The sequence below is a fragment of the Rutilus rutilus genome (assembly GCF_951802725.1).
Source record: "Rutilus rutilus genome assembly, chromosome: 13".
In the NCBI taxonomy this organism is placed as follows: domain Eukaryota; kingdom Metazoa; phylum Chordata; class Actinopteri; order Cypriniformes; family Leuciscidae; genus Rutilus; species Rutilus rutilus.
In genome coordinates this window covers 27354861-27382111 of record NC_140218.1, presented here as the reverse complement: position 1 = coordinate 27382111, position 27251 = coordinate 27354861, and the positions used below count along the sequence as shown (strand labels likewise).

The following is a 27251-nucleotide window of genomic DNA, read 5'->3' as shown; positions in this document are numbered from 1 at the left end:
ATAGCGACTCGAGTCGACTCGAGTCCAAGTCACCAAGTCACAAGTCCCCATGTCTGGAAAGTAGTAACCAGCGGTAATCACCACTCTCTAAAAATGAGAAATTTACTAAAATAACTCAAACTAAACAAACTACAATAGAATTATACAAAAATTACAACGGCTTGAACCTTCTGCTAAATATCTTCTTTTGTGTTCCATGTAAGAAAAAAAGTCATACAGGTTTGGATGCTTTTCAAATATGGCTGAATTGTTCCTTCAAAAAAAGTTACATTTATGTCATCCATGAAATAATTCTGCCCTACCATAGAAGGAGAGCCGCCCCTTGACTGTGTTTTTGCCTCTGGAGTTCTCAGCCATGCATTCATACGGCCCTGCGTCTTCCTGTTGGAAATAAGGGATCTCCAGCACTCCACTGGATTTGCTAACGTCGACCTTTCTGGGAAAAGGAACTCCATCTGGTCTTCTCCAGCTGATAGCAGGCACTGGACTGAAAGCCAAAGGTAAAGTGTATTAATTAAAATCACCATGAAATCAAAATGGACAGTTCTTATTTTTTAAGGAATATTGCAGAATTTATTATAAATGATTTCATCATTATTATTTTTTAATTTTTTAATTGTACCCTTGTACTGTGTATGCCCTTGTAATCTTTAATCAAAATAACTTTCTCTCCCTCTTGCAGCTCATCTCTTCTCTTCTCTGATGATGTGTTTACTGGCGTGAGGGCGGGACAAACTGTCACTCACATGAGATCCACCAATAGCAAACCACAACCATCCAACCAATCCCAATAGACAAAATCAAATCCCACCCTACAGTTTTTCTAATTCGAGAAGCCGTTTCACGGAATATACGTCAAAATAGGGAAGAAAAGACTATCGCAACTTCAGGTTCATGAGTTTAATGAGGTATGTTTTTATTTAAATAATATTTACTATAATAATATAAACAGTGTTGATGTCAATGAGCTGCTCTTCGCATATGATATTATGTAAGTAGGCTATTATATAGAGTATCAGCTGTAATATTTACTTTCCCAAGGCGAAGCACTCCAGTTTTACCGTCAACCCCTTGGCAACAGCCAAGACTTCAGGAAATTGGACCTCAATTTTTGGCTCATATTCTCCCATAATGCCTGAAACAGAAAAAGAGTGATCATTCAATTCACCTTTATTCCACAAGGTGGCAATGTCTGATACACAATGATGAAGTGACGTTTCACTCAGAGTTACTGCAGGCAGAAAACAAAAGAATAGGACATATCATCAGCAAAACTTGAAATGGCTCAGTGATTTACTGTAGAGCAAGAACTGAACGCAGTCAAATATTAGTATCACTGTCACTTTTGATGCTGTATCTGGTGAAGAAGCTGTCAGCAATCAAAATATTGATTTTGAAGATGTTGAAGATAGTTTTGAGAATATGTTTGAGATGGTGAACATGAACCAGATGCTGAATGTACTGGGAAATGAGCTCTGATGAGGACAGTGATGATGGTATAAAACATTTGCTCAAACTGAACCCTTCCTAGCTCCAAAAGGTAACAAAATATGCTTTATTTTATTCTTCTGTATTAATTGTTACTCTAATTTCAGGAGAGTTTATTTTCTCAACAGGCAGAGATCCATCCGTGGTAGATATAGATCCGGGTTGCTAAAGGCCCGAATATGTAATAATTAAAACATTCATGCATTTAAAGGTTAAAACCACAAATGAGTCATTTTGTATGAGCTGAATACATGTAGTAAGACCATCACCATCACTGCGGAGTATAAGTGGCGTGGGAGGTCCCTGCACTCTGCTCTGGGTTACAGTGTTAGTCACGACACAAGTGTAGTTTCCCACATCTGACGGCTCCACTTTAGCAATGTACAGGTTGCCTGTTTTCTGTGACACAAAGCGCCGCGTGTCCTGCTTCACAAATGAGGGATATTCGTTGAAGATCCAAGAAAAGGTCAACTCTGTAGGAAAGACAAGAGGTGAAACTAGCTGTACTGCACCACATTGCTTGCTTTCAAAAATGTTTAGAGAATTTAATATTAATCCATTTCAGAAACCCTGTGATGCAAGTAGACACACAATCCTGATCATGGCTTATAACATAACTTGTAAAATGCAGTGCTTGGACATTTGGCAACACTAGTGAGCGATAACTCAAACGAATCAAATGGAATCGTTGAAATTAACCATCCATGCAAATCGATTTACTAAAATGAATCAGACTTGAGAGAGATATCTAGAAGAGCATATCTGATTATTGCCTGAGCTCACGTGTACAGAATACAATGTGACCTAATTTGGTAACACTTTCAGGTTTCATTTGTTAACTACATTAGTTAACAGGAACTAACAATGACAACATTTTCTAAAGCATATATCAATCTTATTTGATGGCAATTTCAACATTTACTATTGACATCAAAATCTGTTCATATTATTGAATGGACCTGAGCTAACAGTGGCATTTTTATGACCCATGGTAACATTAACTGTAACAAATATGTTGCTTGTTGTTAGTTAATGCATGAACTAATGTTAACTAATGGGATCTTATTGTAAAGTCTTACCAATCTGAGTCAACTAGTAATATTATCAAACCAAGTATGAAATATCTTCATAATCTATTTAAATAAAGAAAATTCAATTGTCATTGCAAACACAATACATATTTTTCATAAATTTTTTTTAAAATAATAATGTACAAATCACATATAATTGTCCTCCCTTTCTTGTGTAATTCACACAGCCTGGATAAAGGTGTCCATCCATCCATCCATCCATCCAAAAGTCAACTTTTATCATGATTGCAATGATATATTTATGGGGAAACAATAAAAACGATTCAAGTAATTTACAGTATGAAGACTCAAGCACTTCTTATATTTCAAAATAGAAATAAAATGAGAAAAAGACTTGCAAAATAAAACTTGAGTCTAAAATAACTCAGGTTATGTCCTTTTTACCCCCTAATGGATCCACATAAAAAAAGTGATTTCAGCCTTCTGTCAGTTTTAAAAGGTCTGGCTCCATTAAAGCAATAAGTTCTGAAGTGTTCAACCCAACACTAAACACAGTAATCCAGACAGCAGGGGACAGACAAACGCAACATTAATGCAGCACAGCTGTGCTAACTACTTTTCACCTGAGACAAAGCTTTTTGATGAGAAGTGAGTCTCCGAAGATAGACCAAAACATGTTGTCTGTTTATAATATGTTGGAAACATTACTATACATTTGACAGCTTAAAGACATTTTCTTATAGGGAAAAGACTGCTAGTACTTTGTCTCAATTGTCAGCAAATAAACATTGTTTTACACATCAATGTAGTAACCTTTGCTGTTTGCACTTTTGAAAGTGCCCTGTTTTTGCGAGTTCAAAATGCTCTGCGGCCACTCACGTTTGCCTTTCATAACATTTTCACAGTAGTGTGCCACTTAAGGACAGCAAATCAAGAGCAGAAAAAAGGAGGAAGTAACAGGTAACATCTGCATGTTTAACTCTAAATGTGTGACCTTTGAACACTCACATGAGGTACAACATATTGTAAACCATAACCCAAAGTGCAGGATGAAAATATTATTAAACATTAAATCGCCTCACCTCCCATATGTGCTGGTGGCCCACAGAGAAGAACCACACCTTGCCCCTCTCTGACACTCACTGGACTTCTCCTCTGGGTTTTAAACTCGTCCAGATCTATTAGAAAAAACACAGACCAGACAGAAAAGATGGAAATAAGCAATAATGGTAATATATAACAATTTAATAGTCACAATATAAATCTAACTTCATTAAAACAACACTGTAAAAAGTGATCAGTTGATTTAACTTAAAAGAAAATGTGGAAACCCGTTGCCTTAAAATTATCATGTGAATAAACTTCATGCTTAATCGAAAAAATTAAGCAATGTGGAATTGTCAAGTTCACACAACTTATTTTTTTCAATTAAGCATTAAGTTTACTTCATGCCACTTGTAATTATGTATGTAATTTTAAGGCAACGGGTTTACACATTTTTTTTAAGAAAGTGAACTGAACACTTTTTACAGTGAATGACTTGTTTGATAGCCTGAGTAGTCTTTACTTTAATAACAATTATATTTACAGTATTTAACATTGTATATTATTTTAAACAAATATGAAATCATTAAGTTTGGAATCTACTTTCCACAAAAATAGTTCCCCCAAAAAATGAACTTTCCCTCATAATGTTATAGACTTTCTTTCTTTTAAGGAACACAAAAGGAGATGTTAAGTAGAATGTTCATGCTGCTCTTTCCCCCACAGAGAATGTGAAAGATGATCAGGAGCTGTCAATCTTCAAACATGATAAAAAAGTCCATATACACTCACCTAAAGGATTATTAGGAACACCATACTAATACTGTGTTTGACCCCCTTTCGCCTTCAGAACTGCCTTAATTCTACGTGGCATTGATTCAACAAGGTGCTGAAAGCATTCTTTAGAAATGTTGGCCCATATTGATAGGATAGCATCTTGCAGTTGATGGAGATTTGTGGGATGCACATCCAGGGCACGGAGCTCCCGTTCCACCACATCCCAAAGATGCTTGGGTTGAGATCTGGTGACTGTGGGGGCCATTTTAGTACAGTGAACTCATTGTCATGTTCAAGAAACCAATTTGAAATGATTCGAGCTTTGTGACATGGTGCATTATCCTGCTGGAAGTAGCCATCAGAGGATGGGTACATGGTGATCATAAAGGGATGGACATGGTCAGAAACAATGCTCAGGTAGGCCGTGGCATTTAAACGATGCCCAATTGGCACTAAGGGGCCTAAAGTGTGCCAAGAAAACATCCCCCACACCATTACACCACCACCACCAGCCTGCACAGTGGTAACAAGGCATGATGGATCCATGTTCTCATTCTGTTTACGCCAAATTCTGACTCTACCATCTGAATGTCTGAACAGAAATCGAGACTCATCAGACCAGGCAACATTTTTCCAGTCTTCAACTGTTCAATTTTGGTGAGCTCGTGCAAATTGTAGCCTCTTTTTCCTATTTGTAGTGGAGATGAGTGGTACCCGGTGGGGTCTTCTGCTGTTGTAGCCCATCCGCCTCAAGGTTGTGCGTGTTGTGGCTTCACAAATGCTTTGCTGCATACCTCGGTTGTAACGAGTGGTTATTTCAGTCAAAGTTGCTCTTCTATCAGCTTGAATCAGTCAGCCCATTCTCCTCTGACCTCTAGCATCAACAAGGCATTTTCGCCCACAGGACTGCCGCATACTGGATGTTTTTCCCTTTTCACACCATTCTTTGTAAACCCTAGAAATGGTTGTGCGTGAAAATCCCAGTAACTGAGCAGATTGTTAAATACTCAGACCGGCTTGTCTGGCACCAACAACCATGCCACGCTCAAAATTGCTTAAATCACCTTTCTTTCCCATTCTGACATTCAGTTTGGAGTTCAGGAGATTGTCTTGACCAGGACCACACCCCTAAATGCATTGAAGCAACTGCCATGTGATTGGTTGATTAGATAATTGCATTAATGAGAAATTGAACAGGTGTTCCTAATAATCCTTTAGGTGAGTGTATGTACTGTAGCTTACACAACTGAAGCTAAATACTGATAATTTAGTCTAGCAGCTCTTAAATCTACATTTAAATGCCAATGATGTCAAATGTCACCAGTTCTTGCGTGTCTCAAAACTGATCAAGATGCACAAAATTTGAATGAGCAAATTGCACAATTGAAATCTGAGAGCCTAAAGATTAGATTTTCAGTCTGTTCTTCATGAAAAACTATTCTGTGGCTTTGGAAGATTTGGAATATAGTGTCAAAACTTGGAATATAAGTCACATGGACTACTTTTATGATGCTTTACTGTCTTTACTGTCTTTGCTTTATTCAGCTTTTTCCCCCTTTTTTTTTTTTTTTTGAGCCCATGGTCAACATCATTCACTTTCATTGTTTGATAAAGAGCAGCGTGAACACTGTGCCTAAATGATCCTTTTGTGTTGAACACAATAAAGAGCATCGGATAGGTTTAGAATGAGTGCGAATGATCAGAGAATTTTTCATTTTTGTATAAATTATTAAACTGCAACAATGCTTTTCTCCTTGATTGCTTTTAAAACCAACGAGCATAAAAAAGAATGAATAATAAACCAACAAATAAAATAATAAACGGCATACTTTCATTTGTGAATATCTTAAGCTTTTTTTTTCCTGTGAATGGAACAAACAGATAATTGAAGTTGATGGAGGTTGTGTTTGCATCACCTGCACTGAATTCAGTGAGGGGGTTGTGTCTAGAGAACGGCAAATTCAAACAGAATATGCATGAACCACACATCCACACAAAACACAACAACCCCCCCCCCCCACACACCTCCGCGACACAAACTATTTCGACACCATCCGCAAAGTAGGGGTTTGATCAGGCTTTAAAGCATGTCTCTGGTAAGAGAGGGAACTTTTTTGTGCTTCACACGCAAGTTCCACTGAACTACCCACATCGAGAAAAGTTTTCTTCCAGAATGTTCAGTCAACATATTTTTCAGTTCACATAATATCTCATTACAGAGTCCTTACAAGACATTTCTATGAGGCCAGAATAAATAAACCGACAGCTCTCTGCTATACATATGCAATAAAATCATTCCACTCCTTCGCATACTGTACATATAGAGCATTCATCAAGAGAAAGACACACTCCACTGCCTCTAATTGGCTTCTCGGTTATCAACTATACGTTGTGTTCTGTTCATTGCTTTCGGCAAAGTAAACACCGTAAGCCCTTGTGAAGCTGCAGAGACTGAATACAGTATTGTATTGAAAGTAATGAATTTGTGATCTGTAAAAAGAAAGGGTGAAGGAAAGTGCTTTTTCTAGCATCTCTATAATAATACGATAATAATGAATTTGAGAAAACAAAGAGGTTAAATGTACCATTATATTCCTTCAACACATTCATTATTTTAAATGTACAAAAAATTAGCACTAATTAAAAAACATATTTAAGTGTAATGAAATCTAAACATTATCTTTACATGCTTCTGGAAATAATTAAAATCAATGGTACACATGCAGGCCAATGCTGCTGATGGGGGTATTTCTGTTGCAGTTATTGGGATAGGAAAGTGATTTTTTGAAATCATCTATTCTAAAAAATGTGTATGTGAGATGAGAAGTTGTAACTTCAAAGTAAAACAAATTCTACTTATACTGCAATAAAATAAGTACATTTGGTAACAGTTTTTGGCCACTGGAGGCCATTTTTTGGTTTATACATTCATAGTCATTTATAAGAGCCATAATCTGCAGATTAAACCAGCACTGCCTTGGGCAGAATGAATAAGCAGCAGCAGAAGTATTTCTTTTGATCATTATTCAGGCATCTCATTCAATAGTATCCTGCACTACTCTTGTTCAAAAAAATCCAAATCTTTACTGTAAATAGACTTTGACTAAATTAGTTTCAAAAGTAGAGAATAAGACTTAACATGAACTCAAAAACATTCAACTGCAATGACTCAGAGTTGTCTTTAAGAATCCAGGTGAAACATTTAACTGAACTGAAAGGTGATGCACTTTCAACAAGGCTGGGATTTAATATACTATGAGATGAAATACTAGCAATTTCTGAGTGTATGTTGGCAAAATGTCACACAAATTGACACCATTTCCAAATTAAATTTAGCTTTGTTCTTGGAGCCATACTGAAGGTTAGGCTTGCAAAAAATACTTTGAAACAACCAGAATTTATATCTGCACCAAGAAGAAGCTTTAGTCCTTCATATATTGTCCTCTGCTGTCTCCAGACACCAAAAATATATAGGGCTGAGTGCATGAACTATAGTGGACCGCACAGGAGATTTTCTCTAGGGTAGCTGTGGAAATGCAGTGTAGCTTTATTGATTTAACACTGTAATGCTTTAATGTTAAATTCATCAGTCCAAAAAGTTCTATTCTTCAAGTAAACATCTACCTTTAACATTCAGAGCAGTTACAGGCTAATGTAGAAACAGTCATTCTGGCTCAACCGCAATAGCCTTGCCTTTCCACCAGAAACTCAAAATGATTTAAAAATGGTCCACAAAAGCATCTACAGTAACATAAAATCTTCCTTTTCTGCCTTGAGCTTTTCCTCAAACCATTCTCAGGTTGTGAGAGAATCATTATGAATATATATATATATATATGAATTATTTGAGTACTAGTGTACCATAATAAAATATGCAGATACACACATATTATTAATGTGTGCATCATATTATTACGCCCATTCACTAGGGAATCATCGGCTTGTGAAGCGTTTTATAGCTTGCTAGCAACCATAGATACAGATTAGATACAGATGTCAAACCAAATGAAGCAGAAAAGCACAAAAGATCAACATGATTAAGCGAAGAAAGAATAAATGTCTATGCTGCACCAAGTGACAGAGTGCTTAAAATAACTAATCAGGCTAGCATTAATGGCTAGCATAGACTTTTGGAGCAGAGGCAAAGTAATGAAATTTGTGTATATAGTGTTATAAATATATATATAGACACACACTGTAATGGTGTGGTCTGCAGCACGCATGACGAGATTGAATAGGAACTCAGAATAGTATTTATTTAAACTTCATAACACTCAGGAACACACAGTGAAACGTAGGAGAAATCACAAACCGCTAAACACATACGAGAACTGAAAAGGGATGAACATAACAGGGAGAAATAAAGCTAGCGCAAGTTCTGCCAGGGAGACTCAATCATTTACGTCACTAATTGCCTCTTCAACTACCCATTCATTTTCTTGCTGTAGCATAAAAGGGCAGCACTTACTCATATCTGAGTCCGCAGATGCTGTTGCTCCAGCCACCACCTTCCTCCCCACCACCACTAAGACGGATCTTCTCCTCCATCCCCCCCATCACGACCACCCAGGTGTCCACCATCACCATCCCCAACATCACTAAATGGGCTCTCCTCTCCAACCTGAAGTCTTCAAGACGCCCCCCCCTTCCATCCACCCCACCACCACCAGATGGCCCCCTTCATCGCCTCGGGGGGTGAGCGGCGCCCCTGCCTTCATCTTCAGTCAGCAGTCGCTGATTCAATACCCCTGGAATTCGAGTCATGAACGGGGCCTCCGCCAAAGAATTTGATTGCTTGCTGAGCTCATTAATAAATGTCTATGCTACAGCATTAATTCTCCCGAGTCTTTCTGGCAGAACATAATGACCGACAGGTGAAAATGAAATGTAACCACAGAAACAAATGAGAAGATAATCAGTAATTAAGGAAACCGGAACTAAACAGGGGTGCTTTTCCCAAAAGCGGTTTCCATTGAACTCTATTGACAGAACTTGCGACCATAGTTGGCTTTGGGAAACGCAACCCAGAGCAGGACAACAGGAACTCATTTTTAATCCAGCTGTGGAGGGGTGTCTTTGGCAGATATGTGCAGCCATATCACCCTGTAGCCCAAGACTGGTTGCCCACTGAAGCTAAGCAGGGCTGAGCCTGGTTAGTACCTGGATGGGAGACCTCCTGGGAAATCTAGGTTGCTGCTGGAAGAGGTGTTAGCGAGGCCAGCAGGGGGCGCTCACCCTGTGGTCTGTGTGGGTCCTAATGCCCCAGTATAGTGACGGGGACACTATACTGCCAAAAGAGCACCGTCCTTCGGATGAGATGTAAAACCGAGGTCCTGACTCTCTGTGGTCATTAAAAATCCCAGGATGTCCTTCGAAAAAGAGTAGGGGTGTAACCCCGACATCCTGGCCAAATTTGCCCCTTGGCCTCTGTCCATCATGGCCTCCTAATCATCCTCATATACTGATTGGCTTCATCACTGTCTCCTCTCCACCAGTAAGCTGGTGTGTGGTGGGCGTTCTGGCGCAATATGGCTGCCGTCGCATCATCCAAGTGGATGCTGCACATTGGTGGTGGTTGAGGAGATTCCCCCCTTCCATATGTAAAGCGCTTTGAGGTCTCAGAAAAAGCGCTATATAAATGTAACGAATTATTATTATTATTATTATTATTATTATTATTTGGAGGTGGAGCTGATGATGGACAGGGACCAGGAGGAGCAGGTAGAGGGAGATACCATGTCTGAATCGATGGTGGGAGGAGATTGAGAAGCCCACATACACACATACTTCCCACTTGCCCAGTATTGTCTTTCTTTTTTCCTTTCTGAAGGTGGTACAATGCCGTTCTGGCCAAACAGCCCAAACTGTAAAGTCACTCTTTGGCAAAGTATCTGCTGCTACTACTACTACTTATAAGTGTAACCTGACTAATCTTGTGGAATGATGGAATTATAAACAGATATAACGTGTATTTTGTTTGTTCTTTTTTTAACAAAATACATTCTATATCTCATTCAAATACTGAGCGTTTCATGGATGAAATCCTTTTGTGACATGCTAGGTGTATTTTGTTCATGAAAGGTGTTTTCTGTTGTACTAAAATGAGATTCACTACTATTGTGGATGAAATTGAAGTAACTTCAGTTAGTTCTGGTTCTAGAATTTTGTGCACTGACTTTACTGTACATTGCCATTCATTGGCGTGCATAGACCCCGGCCCCAGCGGTCCCCCTTGGTTGAAATCGCGCTCCAGGGGGCACCGCAATTACACCGAAAGGACACTTTACTATTAGCGGGGGCAGGGGCTCTAAAAAGTAATCCAGGGAACCTTTTACCACAACTTAAATAAATCCATGGTTTCAAGTTAAAAAACTTAATATTGTAATTTAAACTCAAATTTCTGTGTTAATTTATTTTTGTTAAAAAAAAAATTGTAGTAACTTGGGCTTGGAAATTGGGGAGTTGATTTCTAGTTATCAGCATGCTTTTCATAGGACTGGATAAGGAGAATAAATGTTGAAATTAAGTGTTATTTTATTTGTTTTTAGTGAAGGTAAATACCTGTTAGTGTTTAATGCTCTTATGTTTGACATTTAAAAGAGTTTCTGTAATGTTGAAGATTTTGTGGTTACCATTGTGCTAAAGAGTACTGTAGATGAAGGTAAACAATACATTGACTCTAAAAGCAAGGACTGAGCTAATGCCAGTGATAAGTAATATCTTACTTGTTCACACGTTAAACAAGTTACATTTAGGATGTGCTATAATAGCAGTGTATTTAACTCAAATAAGATTAACTGGTTCCAGGACAACAATTCAAGTAGTTGGAGGACTTATTTCTTTAGAGCAATTCTGGCAACAACAACTGCTGATTATTTACCATAAATTTATCAGGATATTTGTATGGTGTTCAGAGTTGCTTAACTACTTTTTGTCTTCAATATAACTCAGAAACTCAATCTCTAAAATTTACAGCATTATGTCATACTAAGAGTGAGACGCAGACGAAGGTCTCAGATCAGCCTCCCCAGATGCTTTACAGGCACTGGACAATAAGAGAGCGATCAATTTGGAAGACACAGCAGGTTAGGGGTCCAGGCAATTGAGAGAAAACATTGATAACACATAAAGCTTGAGGACCTGCATGCGTTCCACCTTCACTCCGCATATAATATAACAGAAACCAGAGCCGTTTTAAAGATCACACTGGGTTTGACAGCAGGGAACAGGTTCCTGAACTCAGTCTCACATCCATCACGGGCATCATTGCTACAGATGAGCCAGCTGTAGCCATCAAAAAGAGAGAAGCCCCAAGTTCACCTTGCCACCAGACATCCAGCAGACATCACACAGAGAAAACAGGTAAACGAGAGCCGTGCAACATCAGTTCTCACCAAGATCTCATCAGCCTATTATGTGGATCATAATGACTCCAGACAACCTGAATGCTATAAAATTCCAGTACAATAAACAGCCACAAAAGACCGCCTACTCTCCGCCTACTGACCTAACGTGTAAACATTATAGGAAGTGCGCTAGCCATACAGGATTTAAACGTTATCGACTCAAGACCCAAGTTTGGTTTAAAGATGAAAAACGTACCAAGCACAAGGTTGTCTCACCATTCCTGAATTCTAACACACACTCACCGCGTTCGGCATCTTCTTGCAGGTGTCAGACATGTCTCAGATGTACACTATCTTCTGTGACACAGACTACTGGATCCATAAATGATTTAACAATTCATTCTCAATGCAAACGTGACATTGTGATCAAAATGCTCATTATTTTAGTCAAGATCCTACATACTGTATATTGTACTTTGGATGTGCACGCTACAGTATGTCACTGCATGTTGATGTCGGGCAAATTGGAGAAGTTCCACAAAGTCTTTTGTTTTAGTGCATAAACTCTTGTTTTAGAGCAGCAAGTGAGTAGGTTGTATTTTTGCTTTGCCCAGGATGCATCAGGGTGGATTAACGTTTATATGCGGTTACATACATTTTTTACTACCTCTGAATGTGTTTGATTGATCTGTTCACAAAATGTTTAGAAACTGTTTAGCATTCATAAATGGTTACTTTATCTCAGAAGATCAAGGAACATTTTTACCATAAGCTGCAGAGAAAGTGCTTTGTAATTCTAGAAATGCAAACCCTCAGTTCATGGTTAATTTAAGTCATCATTAACAAGCCATTTTTATACGATATGGATCATCTGCTTTCCGCATTGCTGCTCGCTATATTAACTCCGACTACATTCAGAGCCCATGCTTTACCTGCTTTAAGGTAAAATGTGTCTACAGTTCGCAAATCCACTAAAACCACCTCAAATGATGTGGAAAAGACTAACCAATTGATGGAGTTTTTAGTTTTTTAGGAAGAGAAATTACTTAAACAGTGACTCACAAGCAATGTGAAGACTAGCTTCTCTGCTGAGAATGGTCCCGAAAGAGTTGGAGGCCAGACATTGGTAAATACCAGCATCCTCTTCCTTATTGAGCTGGCTGATTCGAAGGTTTCCTCCTGAGATGCTGTATCGAGAGCCAAGTTGGGGGGAAATGAAGCTGTCGTTCAATTTCCACCTATAAAACACAGGGGGAAGTTAGCAGAGAGTAAATGGAGAGTTTGGAGTAGATACTTGAAAATATTTTTCAAGTCTCCTACTCCTTATTCGAAGTAAAACATAGTGAGATATGTTTGTTTGATATTCATAATATATATGGTACTTTACACAAACAGAATACAAAATAGAACCTGAACCTTTTAAAAATACTGAGTGAAAGGTAATATTGACTGTCCACCTCAAGCAGTGTTGTTATTGTTAGCTAAAACTAATACAATTATTGTTAACTGAAATAAAGCTGAAATAAACTAAAATATTAAATGAAAACTAGAACTATTTGCTTGAGGACTTTTAATAAAAATAACACTGACCTTTCAAGTCAAACTAGATATATGAGCCGTTTAATTTTTTAGTCTTATGTTATTTTAAGTTTGTTCAAGATGTTTGCAAGTTTTGAAACCCCAAAATTAAAACGCATGGTTTGAAACACAGATTTGTATGATTTTATAATTTTACAGAAAGAATTAGGCCTAAAGAACTTTAAATAATAATCCTTTCATACGTTTAGCATTTATTCATATATTTTCATTATCAACATGAATCAAACATGGGCAAAAAGGAAAGAAAATTGAATACATTTTGATCTAAAAAAAAAAGAAAGAAAAAGAAGTGCTCAGCATTCATGGACACAAAGTGACAAAAACAAAAACAACAGCAAAGGCTGTTAAGTAGAAAGACATGACTTTTACAACAGATCGATGGTCCAGTCCAGTCACACCTAAGACATCAGAAACCACAAAACCCAAGAGACGCACATGAGTTCAGATCCACTGCAACAAAAGCCTCATCTTTACGTCATCACACAATTAATCAATACAGTCAAGTAACGTAATCACTGAATTTCCTCATTAGTAATCGTAATCACTGAAAAAAAACAGACCTCTCTGTCAATGTAACACACAAATGAAAACAAATGAGTCTGCAGTGTGTATACCACAGCAAATAACGGCCATTTCAATTGACGAACAGGAGAAAACAGAGAAGGGCACTATAGTGGCCATCTGGATGTAATGTGGACAAAGCCATGATCCATGTCAATTATCTGTCTGAGTTTATGTACAAAGGAAATCAATACAACACACAAAAAACTGAAGAAACCATGAGGTCACGTTCCCCCCCCACACACACTAAAGGCCACGTCTACGACCTTTCCATACTGATAGAAATCTGTACCGTGCTGTTCAAGTTAATGCATGGGACTTGGAAGATATATTTGCATGAACAGCTCACTTTTCGCTCTGCCTGTCACTCAAATTCAATGATGCACTTTAAGAGAAAAAATAAAGAAATAAATTGGTTCAGCTGAATGGAATTCCTTCAGGGACTATTTGCTCTAGACATTTTATATTCTGAATGCATTGAGAATGTTTTCCAGACTATTGAGGAGAGGGTGAATGCCCAAATAGTGCAGTTAGAAACATTCCACTCTTTTCAGCTTCATCCGAGTGCTGAACAAATATCAAAATTTATAATTTATCAGCTGAACAGAAGCACAAAAATCAAGGACAGACTGTTTCAAAATGTCTAGCATTTGAACACTTTAATTATTATTTTTACACTCGTACACAGATGTCAGGGCCTTAAAGTGGTGGATTTCAGTTTGAAATGTTTTTTTGAAAATAACTGAACTTGAATATGCTAGCGATTTCATAAGGAAATAATGTAGGTCGTATATATGTATGTATGTATATATATATATACAGTATTTTAAAATGTACATTATTCCTGAATTTTCAGCATCATTACACCAGTCTTCAGTGTCACGTGATCCTTCAGAAAACATTCTAATATGATGATTTGATGCTCAAGAAACATTTCTTTCATTGAAACATTCCTGCTTAATATTTTTTTTTTCGGCTTTACGGGCTTTTCCCAAATCTCAGAAGTGACCTTGATGTCCGGGTTAGCGGTAGCATGAGCCGTCAGGCAAGTGTTATTTAAATAAACTCCTGATGTACTTACAAACTTTCCAATGCCTCGTTTTATGAGTACAGAACCTATTTGTACTACTGTATAAGTTTGGTACCATTCCAGGCATTATTAGTGGGGTAATTTACGAGATACAACCTTGGATCCATTAGCGCCTGCACTAAGCCTTTCGGCTGATTTCTCTAAATAAGCTCTAACTTTAATAATGTTCAGCCAAGGGAAAAAAGGCTTCTGGGGGGGGGGGTGTTTGGCTCGCGGTCATGGTGCAAAGGACCCTAGGTTGAAATTACTCCGAACCATCCCTTTAATTTATAACATCAAATAAAACAAGGAATGTTGTTTTAACCGCGGAAAGTCATCAGTACACACCGTTTTTCAAGTTCTAATCCACCGACATTAATCTACTAACTCTCCTGACTGCTTTGTCGGACAAAAATGGCGGATTCTGCGGATTATGATTGGTCAGATCGCCTGTCAATCAAACTCCCTGCAAAGGGTCAATTAGAGTTCAAATACATACAGTAAATAAAACAGAAAGGCCAAACCACCTGAGACTAGTTCAGATTGGTTTTGACTCGAGATGAGTCAAATCAAGGACTGTAGGGACAATATAAAGGGTTCTCGGTAATTGACCTTATTCACAGCAGCGCCATCTTTGATTTTTAATGGGAATGAAAGCGAGGCTGGGAGGGACAGACATGCATCTTTTCAATGGGCTGTACTGTTATTTAATGTGTTTTTGGATTGTTCTGCTCATGAAACACTGGAAAAATATCTTTCCAAGAAATTTCAGCTGACAAAAAACTCCCGAGAATATAAGCTGTGGAAAATTGTACCGTAAGTAATCTAGGAGCTTTATACAGCTTTTTACAGCGGATGCCATTGAAAACACGGCAATCCCTCACAGCCTCACTTTCACACCTATCATGGCGCTGCTCTGAATAAGGTCTATAGCAGGAATGGAGAACTCTTTTCCAGAAGCCTGAAAATGTTAGAAATATCCAACATGTGCTCAAGCGCTCAGGAAAACTTCCAAGGTCCCTACACTCAAATGCAAGCCAAGACTGAACAGGTTAATCAAGTATTACGTGTCTTTGACAATGACAAAAAATGATAAAATAAAGCTTGTCTTTGCTTTTTTATAGCAAAATTCATCAGCATGCTGGGATCTCACCTGTAGGACGGGGACGGATGTCCCTGGGCTTCACAGCTGAAGGTGACCTCCCGGCTGGGCTCATTAAGATGGAGAGGGAATACAATACTTCCCGGCTGTTTGGTGAATACTGGCCTCAGAGGACCGCTGCCTTCTAAAGGTGAGGAGTAAAAGATCACAGTTACATGGCTAGTCAATGCTAAGTTTAGCTTAGTGTGCTTTTTAGAGCAAAGCTTGTCTGAAAGGTATCCATCTGTTCATTGGACGAAAGCCTAGCTGTCATTCAATAGGGCAGTATAAATTTGGCGAAATCAAAGACATCTTAAAAACACTTGAGATTATTGTTGGCAGCATGTTAGCAACCCTGCACGTTCAAGATGCTAATATCGCAAACACCCAAAAGAGCAAAACATAATGTTGAAATACAGAACTTTGAGCTTAAACACTGTTGAGGCAGTACATTTCCTTACATATTGTACTGCTCATCCACCACCTATGTTTAAAATTCATAGTCACAGAAAAAAACAAGTGCTTATTACATTTTCAAGAAACACATGGTGAGCCATTAAGCTTTCTAATGCGATTTCCTCATACCAAAGCTGCTAACTTGCAGGAAAGTAGCTTAATTGTGTGTATCGTGTAAACACTTAAAAGTCTGGAAATTGTGTGGTTTATTATTCTCCGTAATTACATGTTGATGGTTAGCGCAAACCACTTATCCTGTCTTATTAAGCACAAATGGCCTTCAGCAAGATGAGACATCCACCCAACAATGAGCAGGACGGAGAGTTTTTATGCGAGAGTGAATGCAATTTGCATAATCTAAAACTCATTTTATGCCGATTAACACAACATAAAGTCAAATGCTACTGCATTGTGTCCGAAACTTCACAAAACGTTTCCATGGTTTGTCTAAAAAAATGTGATAAACTGTGAGCATTTAAATGAGATCTGCACTGAAACTATTCGTTGTTTCTTGCTGTATCTGCCGTTAGACTTTTGTGACCTTTCAAACATGTTATCCAGAGAAATTAGCAGCTATTTTTTTTTCATGCTACTAAAATAAACAATGTGAAGTCTTGATTTTCTAATAAAAAACAATAAACTCATTTAAAAATGGTTATTAGCCTGCTTTGCATGCAGGAGTATATGACGTGCCGTTTCCTTAAACACAAAACTTTTTATGTGTTTTATTAATTGACATTAAAGGTATAGCGGAGGATTTTCTTTTTCCGGGTGGATCATCAAGACTATTGGTCCTCCTAAGTGTCAATCATTCTGGTGATATGTTTACGTAAGGCCGTCGTATGTGCTCGTGCACACGATTCACACGATGGCGTGCGCTCAAAACACAGGTTGGGCTTCCCACTGATGCCTCAGTCGCGAAGTTTCTACTTGACAGGTAAAGTTTGGAGAAATCCATTTAAAATCACTGCTAGTAAAAGTTAATGTAAGCTATGATTAGCTCGTGCATGCTCTCTCGTGCACACGTTTAATAGGCGTTCCCTCTCGGGAGCAGGTAGAGTGTTGCGCATGTGCATTTTTTCAAAAAGTGGAGAGGGCGGTTCTTTTCTAAAATTCGGGAAAATCCTCCGCTATACCTTTAATGATAATTATATCAAGAGCAACAGTCTTCTGTTTTTTGTCATAAATGTCAGATGCAGCTTCTGTTCCATATTTGCAGTGTAAAGATGTTTTTTATTGATGTTAATCAAATTTCATATTGGCGTAACATTCCAATAGATTGAAGCAATTGGTTAAATGTAAGTATTTGACATGAAAGACAACAGATACATTTAATAATGTAATTATAAAAAAAAGCCCAAATAATTTAATAATTTTTCCCCTTAATGGAAAATTTCTGAGTGTACTGTAACAACTTCTGAAAATCTTTCTTCAATAGTCTGAGGCAACGGACATGCGTTCACAGCTAACCAACTACTTTCTTAACCTACATTTACGGGACTAATTTCAAAGGAAAGCATCCTCTTGAGAAATCACTTCATGTTAAGCACACACCGGTTTGTTTATTTACCATGTGCAGATATCAAGTTCCAGAGGGGGGCAAACTGAATTAATGCATCCGAAAATTCGGAACTAACAGTTTTTTCCACGCTGGAATGCTAAATTGGTCTACCTAGTGTTCAATTAGCATCTCACTAATGCAGGAGAGGTGGAGTTTATTGTGATTCTGGGTGATAATAGAGCACAGAAGAGCTCTCAGTGGAGGTGTTTGAAATCTATTGAATGGGGAATACACTGCACCAAGGCTAATTTCAATCTCACCGTCAACAAGGGCTTTAACTCTTAAATGCAACCGGAAACATGAGAAGATGAAAAGACATGAGAGTGAGAGCAAATGATAAAGTGATACTTCACAACCATAATATTTACTCTGATTTCCCATTAGCTACCACAGTGCTTTCCACTGTTTAGTTGAGTCATATTTCCAACAGCCCGACCTCTTCCCATTGCATCCTCTCTTATGATATTTGTACATTATTTAGATTATTATAGATTCTTTATATACGAAAATGTGAAGCTTGTTAATGCTTTTACAAATAACTGCAGCTAAACAAAACATCTGCAGCACTTAGACTACTAACAAACTACTAACATACATGTGCAGCAATATTCATAACTTACACAATCATAAACTCAACCACATGCTCATGAAAAGGATTCAATATAGGTGTCATTTACACGTTTTGCCATGGCTGATGTGGTTCTAATGATTTCTGGACATTCTGAATTTTGTTTAAATTTCAGTTTTGAATTAATGATGAGCAAATACTGTTCATCCTGGGACTGGATTCATGAAACATTCTTAAGAATAAAATTCTTCTTAAAGTCCCCCTGTTGTGAAAATCAAGTTTTTATGTTGTTTATGTCTATGTAATGTTTTTTAATATGCTTTTTAGTCAAACCATGTGCAAATTCATCAGTCATCAACACCATTGCTGAGTATTTTCTCTTTCAAACTGCAGTGATCTAAAGACAGCTGGTGTTTCTGACGTCACAAACTACCTTGTAACCAATCAGGTCAACGTGTGATTGTCAACGAGTGGATCCCTGAGCTGGGGCACGTTCAAGTTCAAAACGGTGCGCAACGTTTTGCTACGGTTTCCGGGTTGAACGTCATGTTTCCTGGAAACGGCGTGCACCGGTGTGCAACGGGGTTTGAGATACGTTTTCTCTTGTTTGGGTGTGTCAGAACTGCAGTCCAATCAGCAGCAACATGTATATAAAGCACGCGGTTTTAAAGTGAACTCACACAATGGGTTCAAGGAAAGTAATTTACAAATGTGTTCGATGCAGCTCGGTATACGCAACAACTGAGGATATTAGAAGACATGTTTGTCGTAAGTTTTATTGTAAAAATATAGGATATCAACATAATGATGTAGTTGTTTATATTTTTAGCTTCATTGCAAGTGTATGACATTTGGTATAGAAATAAACAATGGTAATTGAGTGCTTTTCCTAAAATGAGAAAATACAGGGTATTAAAACAGTATGAACTACAAATAAAGTCAGTATGTGAGGCCAAATAGATGTGTTTTAGTCTGAATTAGGTAAGATGTGTGCTTCCATTTCAGTTTCCACAAATCCCTTCACTCGATTGGGATGTTCTCTTTTGTTCTGGGCGGCAAGTGCAGTAACTGTGACATCGGGCATATTTTGTAGTATTAAACACATATTTATACTGACTTCATCAGGCTCAGAAAATTCTTCACAAAGAACACAAAGAATGGCCTTCTCAGCTGCCATAGTTGCAACTCTTGCGTCATCAGAACAGTGTGTTCAACGCATCACCGTTTCTGTTTAAAAAACGTTGTGCAACGTTTTGTCGGGGCTGAACGCAGCCCAGGTGTGAGTGAGTGGAGGCGGGGCTCATTTGCATATTCATAGAACCACGAATACTAAACAAGGGAAAGGGTTACATTCAAGCTATTTTAAGACATGAAGAAATTTGTTTTCATGAAGAAATTTGTTTTCACATTTTTTTTTTAAATATGTCATTTTGGTGATCAAAGATGAGTTTTAAGGGATACAATTATTGGGACTTTAACTGATTTTCTTGTTATTAAGAATATTATATAAGAATTATGGCTGTCAATTTAACACATTCATTTAATTAATCAGTTATGGGGAATTATACCCCCGTCTAAAGGGGTTGTCCCTATTATCTTAAGGCGAGACACTACAGGTGAATAGGGTAACATTTTTAACTAGCAGATATCACCAGGAAACTTTCCCAGTTTTACTACATTAAGATGAGAAAAAAATGTATTACAAGTTTTCTGTAATTTAATGTTTAAATATGCAAATTAGGCAATATCTCATTAAATATGTGCTAATTTGCATCTGAGTATTGGATAAAGCCAGGTTAAAAAAAAAATTTTCATTGTGTTCACATATTAGATGGGAAAAAAATTACAGAGGGATTTATGGATATCTACTTTTGTTATCCTGTAAATCAGAAAATACTGTCAATAGCCTTAAAAAAATGTTTTTTGAATAAAATGTTGTATAAATCAGGCTAGGAATAATATATTTACAAATCCCTCTGTAAATGTCTTCATAATATAACTAGGTACAAGACTGGAAAGTTTGGTGTATATAGGTGCTATTGAAGTGGAGATTTCGGACTTGGAGTATGAGAGAAAAGTCATTTTGAGAAAACGGGCTTTAAAGATTTATCATCAGCCAATGAGATTGCGCATTCAGCCCTTTTACTTTCACGATTGGTTGCTGATAAAAAGGAAATGGCCATATTTGGATCCGACAGGATTGTACAGGGGAGAGAGAGCTTCCTAAAGGTGCATGTGATGACAGGGTGACGGCAGAGATTGCGGAGCAGCGGGAGGATTAAGAACGCAAACTTTTGTTGAATTTATGAGAAATCTACAGACGCAAACAGACAAAGTGTAATAAAATAAAGACCTAAATATGTATTTTGTAAGTCTGAAAAAAGACATGTTATTGAAGACAAATATCCCAAAATCTCAGAATTGACCAGTAAAAATAATGAGGAATGGGTGTATTCAAAATGTAAGAAGAATTGTAAAGACTGTTTTTAAAAATCATTGTAAATATGCTCTTAATGTTAGGACAACCTCCAACTTGTCTTAAAATAAACAAGTCGGCCACTAAACATACCTGTCACTGGGGTGTAAACACATCGTACGAAACATACAAATGAAATCATTCAATTTAGCCACCAATTCACAGAACATGAAAAAGTTATGAATTGCTATGAGATTGTTTTAAATGGATAGAGCTGATATAGTGCTGGCCCACCAGCACTCCCAATTCCCAGACATCAGGACCAGCAAACCAGCAACCACTAATTAATTTGAAATAATTTTTGCCTAACTTAATTTTCATGCTCCTAGCATGTTCCATTTCGTGACATCAAAACCTCCTACCGCCCCCTCTATTTTTTAAACTAAAATCACACCCATGGGATTAGTAGATATAATATCTTACACATGTACCCGCCAAAAACTTTCTTATGCAATCTTATGATGCACAAACACACATTAATTATCAAGTGACTCATCCATGCTAAACAAAGACTGGTCTCATAATCAAGGCTCGTACGTCAGTTGGGGGAGTCAGTATTGACTAAAGCATCTGTCTGTATCTGATCAAGCTGTTCAAAATCAGCATGAGCAATTTTCCATGCATGGAACCGCTAAATGAGATATGATACCCAAATCTGGAACCAAAAGACATAAGACATATGTTAATAAAGACAAGGGCGAGAGAGATTTCAAAACTTCAGGTTGAGCTTGGAGCTGATGCAAACCTGAGAAATGCAACAGAGAGCGAATTTCTATCATACAAGGAATTAATGTTGCAATTAAGGTTCGCGTTTGCCAGAGGACAAGAGGACGGAACTGTCTATTTCAGAAACACCATGTAATTACAAGCGTTGGTGATGCTGCAAATATTACAAGATGTTATTAAAATATTGATGGGGAGTAATCTGAAACCACGTCGTCGCCTGCGGGTTTGACGTTACGTTGTGAGGATTCGACTGAGGGCTTTACTGGTGCTGTGATTTCTGTCAACAGACCACAGCTGTCCAAAGAGAGACACTGTCGCCGAGAAATTATCTATCTCTGTTCAGCACAGAATACTAACAAGAGGTTTACAACACAAAGCCCACCTTGGTGGAAAGGGAGGTCATTATTGAGGAAGTTGGAGAAAGCAGGTCTCTCTGTCTCTCTCTCTCTCTCTCTCTCTTTACCTGAGGGGAGAATTTATATGGCAGTGCAGCCCTCCGGAGCAGCACCGGGGCTTTGGGGGGTGGGGGCTGGAGAGCCAAGGAGCAATTTGGAGGCCCAAATAAAAACTAATCTCAAATTCAATACCATCTGACAAGCCGATGAATTCGGCCAGCTTACCTCAGCATGAATATCCAGCCACAGACAGGGCGCACAGGGCGAGAGAGAGAGAGAGAGAGACAGAGAGAGAGAGAGAGAGAGAGAGAGAGAGAGAGGGTTTAGACGTTTGTGTGCCCTCCAATCCGTTTGATTCTGATTCAAGGGTTTTATTTATCAAATGAAAAAGCCAATCTTGGTAAGTTAAAATACACACCTGCACACACCCACGCAAACACACACACACACACACACACACACACACACACACACACACACACACACACACACACACACACACACACACACACACACAAACACACACGCACACACACACACACACACACACCCACACGCACACACACACAACGGGCCCTGAAGCTCTGAGTGTAGAGAACCGTCAGTTTAAGGAATTAAGTGTGGCATATTTAGGCTAACTCAGTGGTTAATTGTAATGAGCTTGCAATAAGCTACGCAATCATAAAATATATCCCAATGGATCAATTATGTTGTGTATTTATGATTTTGAGCTTTTTTTTAATTGACATTTCTGCTCAATCTTACTGAAAGACAAATAAGCATTTATATGTATATATGTATCAATTATATGTCAATAATGGTAAATATAATTTAATGATAAATATTCTTTGTAATTGATGTGTCTAGCCTTGTGGAAAAGAAGTGTTCAAAGCTTAAAAGTATATATTTAAAAAAAAAAATTACTTGCAGAAAATATAATATTAATTAAATAAAGGCCACTTAAGTGTACTTAATAGAGTACACTTTCATGACTATGTTTCCTAACACACTTAAGTACATTTTTACTTTAATTAAGATGCACTCTAATGCTCAGCTAATTGCATTTTATATAATGCTTTTTCATTTAATTACATTCAAGAGTCTGAAAATATTACGGTTATATTCTTTTAATGTATATGATTGATTTCCAAAATAAGTGCTTGTTTTAAAAGAATGCTATATTGTGTACTTATTTTGTGTACTTATACTCATTTGCACATGTTGAGCTGTGGCACCCATTTATTAACAGGTTCGACTCAAGATTCAGTCGAGTCAAGATATTCCCCAATCCCATTTCCCTTCATTCTCACCAGTATCTTCCTTACTCTATTTAACACGGGATATCTGCTCACGATAAAAATGAATAAGGGAAAAATCTTCCCAAAATGTAAAAAAAGCATCTAATTCAGTTTGGCTTCAACTGGTGTGAAACACAACTGAATGAATCAGGACTATATGTAAGTGCTTTTCTCTGATTGTGCTCTTTGTGTTTTGTGTTTCTACTCCTCAATCAAAGCGCATTTAATCAACCACAATTACATCCGTGTGTCTATTGTGTTCTCCTGCAGTTAAAATGACCTGGTGCCATATGCTCAAAAGACAGAATTTAAAGCAAACTGTTTAACTGATATAATTGTTTACAGGTTGTTTAGACAGCTTTCGAAGAGACGAAGCAAACCAATGCAGTTAGTAGGCATTAGCATGCCTTTTTTTCTCATCTAGAGACACAGGTAAAATATTTTACTTTCTAGAGCGTATTGAGGGCTGGTAATTAAATCACAAAGGTATCCAATAATCATTTCGAGTGGGTTTGCTGTTAATGTAATTAGTATTTGGTTGGAGTGGATGAATATCATGACCATTTCACAATGCTGTAAGATCTGTTTTTAGCAGTATCAGTTATTTGCTGTTATTACAGTTTTTTCTGATTGCTTAAGCACATTTTTTGTAACTATTGGCTATTTTTGCTAAACTCTACACACAAATAAGAAAACCTTTCACCCAATTATCAAAACATTGTAGTTCTCTTGCAAAAGCGAACACAGCTAGATTAACTCTTCACACCTTCGTAAAAATGGTGTTTTCGTATCAAACAGTAAACACAAGCCATCATCTACTAAGAACACAATGTGCCAACTATACACTGTTGGTATGAATACAAAACACATCTGGCTTTTGCTTTCTCTGTGTGCAGATGTCAATGTAAACATACAAGGATCCAAACTTCAAGTATTGGTGTTTATTCACACTCATCAAAACCAAGACAAAGTCAGAACACAAAATAGTAATTTCACAAAAAAAAAGAAAAGAAAAAAAGACAATCAGCCTACATCATGTCGTCTTTCTGGGTCCGGCCACAAAATTTCGTCCACATCGCATGCGATATCCTCCAGTCCAAGGCACCGGGGAAAATATCTCCTTGAATGCCGTATCCAGGCCTGACATGATGCCTGGTCAATATCTCCACATGCCTCCTCCATTGCCTGTAAAAGGGCTACCTGTTGATGAGGATGACGGTCGTACACTTTCCAGCGCCAGGCAGAGAAGAACTCCTCGATGGGATTTAAGAATGGAGAGTATGGAGGGAGGTTGAGTGCCATGAAGGATGGGTGGTCTGAAAACCAGTTGCGGACCAAAGCAGCCCTATGGAAACTAACATTGTCCCATATGATGACATATCGGGTATGCTCTGGTCTCTGAACAGTGAGCATGTCATGTAAGGTGTCCAGGAATGCAATAATGTGTGCAGTGTTGTATGGGCCTATGGTTGCATGATGGTGAACAACACCATTTTGGCTTATAGCTGCACACATGGTTATGTTACCACCACGTTGTCCTGGGACATTGATGATGGCACGGTGTCCAATAATGTTCCTGCCACGTCTCCTGGTTTTACTGAGGTTAAAACCGGCCTCATCTACAAAAAGTAGCTCATGTCCCATGGCATCTGCTTCTAGTTCCATCACTCTCTGGACAAGACAAAACAAATGCAACACATCAGGCCCATGCACAGCACTACAGTATGCACTTCCAAATTCAGAACCAATGACACTATAGCTTACCTGCACATAGTCATATCGCAGTTGCTTTACACGTTCTGTGTTTCTCTCGAAAGGAACTTAGTGCAGAAATGCTTACACTGTGTATATTTTGAAAGATGTTGTCATTATCAATTATGCGCTGCTGTATTTCGCGCAGTCTTATTGCATTATTGGCAATCACCATGTTCACTATATGGGTCTCTTGCTCTGGAGTGAACATTCTTCCTCTGCCCCCAACATCTGGACGTCTAGCAATTCTGTAAAGTAACAATTTCAGTATTTTTGCATGTATGGTACTGTTGTGTTTCTCATTAGAGTATGGCAGTGCTACAAAGTACTTACCGATTCTCATTTCGAAATGTCCTAATGATGCTTGCCACAGTATAGCGGCTCAAATTAGGCTGAACCCGTTGGCCAGCTTCCCTCAGGGTCATCCCATGGTTGATGACATGGTCCACTATTGTAGCTCTGATGTCATCAGTTATTCTATTTCTTACTCTTCTTACCCTTCCTCTTTCCCCTCCTCGTCTTCTTCTTGCTCCTCCTTGTCCTCTTCCTCTAACTTCCTCTAACCCTCTCGCTTCTTCAACTCCACGTCCTCTTCCTCCAACTTCTTCACCTCCACGTCCTCTTCCTCCAACTTCTTCACCTCCACGTCCTCTCCCTCGGCCTCCTCGTCCTCTTCTTGCTCCTCCTTGTCCTCTTCCTCTAACTTCCTCTAACCCTCTCACTTCTTCAACTCCACGTCCTCTTCCTCCAACTTCTTCACCTCCACGTCCTCTTCCTCCAACTTCTTCACCTCCACGTCCTCTCCCTCGGCCTCCTCTGATTCTCACTCTTCTCACTCTTACTGCTCCTTCCATTGTACTCCACACAGACAGCTTACCTGTGGCTTATTTATAGTGCTTAGGCTGATTGCAAAGTGAACTAATTATCTAAAACAGTTTTCACATGTGAAAGTGTGCCAGACAGTTGGCAAAATAGTGTTAATGATAGCCATACATGTGTATAATTTTGCTAGGAGTGTGTTGGAAATTTGGTAATTGAGTGTAAGTAGTGAGTTGTGTTTAAAGTTCTGCAAAAAGAGTGTTGTGCAGTGAATTGTGCCTACAGTTTTGCAAAGTGTGTGTTACAAAATTGCAAACTGAGTGCAAAGCAGTGTTTGTGCTTTTAGTTTTGCAAACTCAGTGAGTGGTTTTGCTATACGTATTAATAGTTTTAGAAATTGTGCTACAAGAATCACGATTAGCGCTTAAGCATTCAGAAAAAACTGTAATGAACAATTAACTGTTATTTTAAAAATAAATATGAACACCACTGGCAGAATCTAAATCTAAATCTGCATAAAATATGTTTTCAGGGCTAGATGTGTGGCTTATATAAGCAATTTATTACAGTTTTTTCCGATTGCTAAACAACAGTGAGCACAACTGGAGCTACATGTGCAAAACTCTAACTAGTCTGCACTACCAACAGTCACCTGAGCTAAACAGTTCACATCACCTGCAAAACTCATTCCAAGCAACACATCTCTTAACACATGGCTCAAAACAGGCTCGGTGCAGCCAAACACTATGCACAACCCTCACTGAGATAACACACACTGTCACTCAGAACACACTGAGAGTAAAAACACTAGCATCAAACACCAATACAGAAAATATAAACTTTTCATCTTTACAGTTTGAACAATTTCAGTGACTTCATACAAAGTAATATTTTCTTCAAAGAAAAGAGTGACATTCTTTCACATGATTTATTTAAATTTTTAGAACATAACAATTCTTTAAGGTAAATGAAAATTAGCAGTTTGCTTCAATAGCCTGTAGTAATTTACGGAATTACAGTAATGAGAAAAAAAAAGGTAGAAACTAAAAGTACATACTGTAATTTGAATAAATAATTGAGGGGCTAATCCTGCCTCTCTCTACTAGCATCAGGCCACAGGTTTTCATCAACATCAGTTCCCATC

General features: G+C 38.1%; 1 protein-coding gene across 2 annotated transcripts in view; it reads right to left on the bottom strand.

The window, feature by feature from the left end:
* cntn3a.1 (contactin 3a, tandem duplicate 1) overlaps positions 1-27251 on the bottom strand; it is a 65829-nt gene that overhangs the window by 29703 nt on the left and 8875 nt on the right. The window contains exons 3-8 of one of the 2 annotated variants that reach the window (XM_084427333.1): positions 16069-16201; positions 12749-12924; positions 3602-3697; positions 1758-1961; positions 1033-1135; positions 303-487 (exon numbers count right to left, since the gene is read on the bottom strand). In XM_084427333.1, coding sequence (XP_084283459.1) covers positions 303-487; positions 1033-1135; positions 1758-1961; positions 3602-3697; positions 12749-12924; positions 16069-16201 — 897 coding nt within the window. The remainder of the gene's footprint in view (positions 1-302; positions 488-1032; positions 1136-1757; positions 1962-3601; positions 3698-12748; positions 12925-16068; positions 16202-27251) is intronic. The other variant, XM_084427332.1, reaches the window with a different exon arrangement.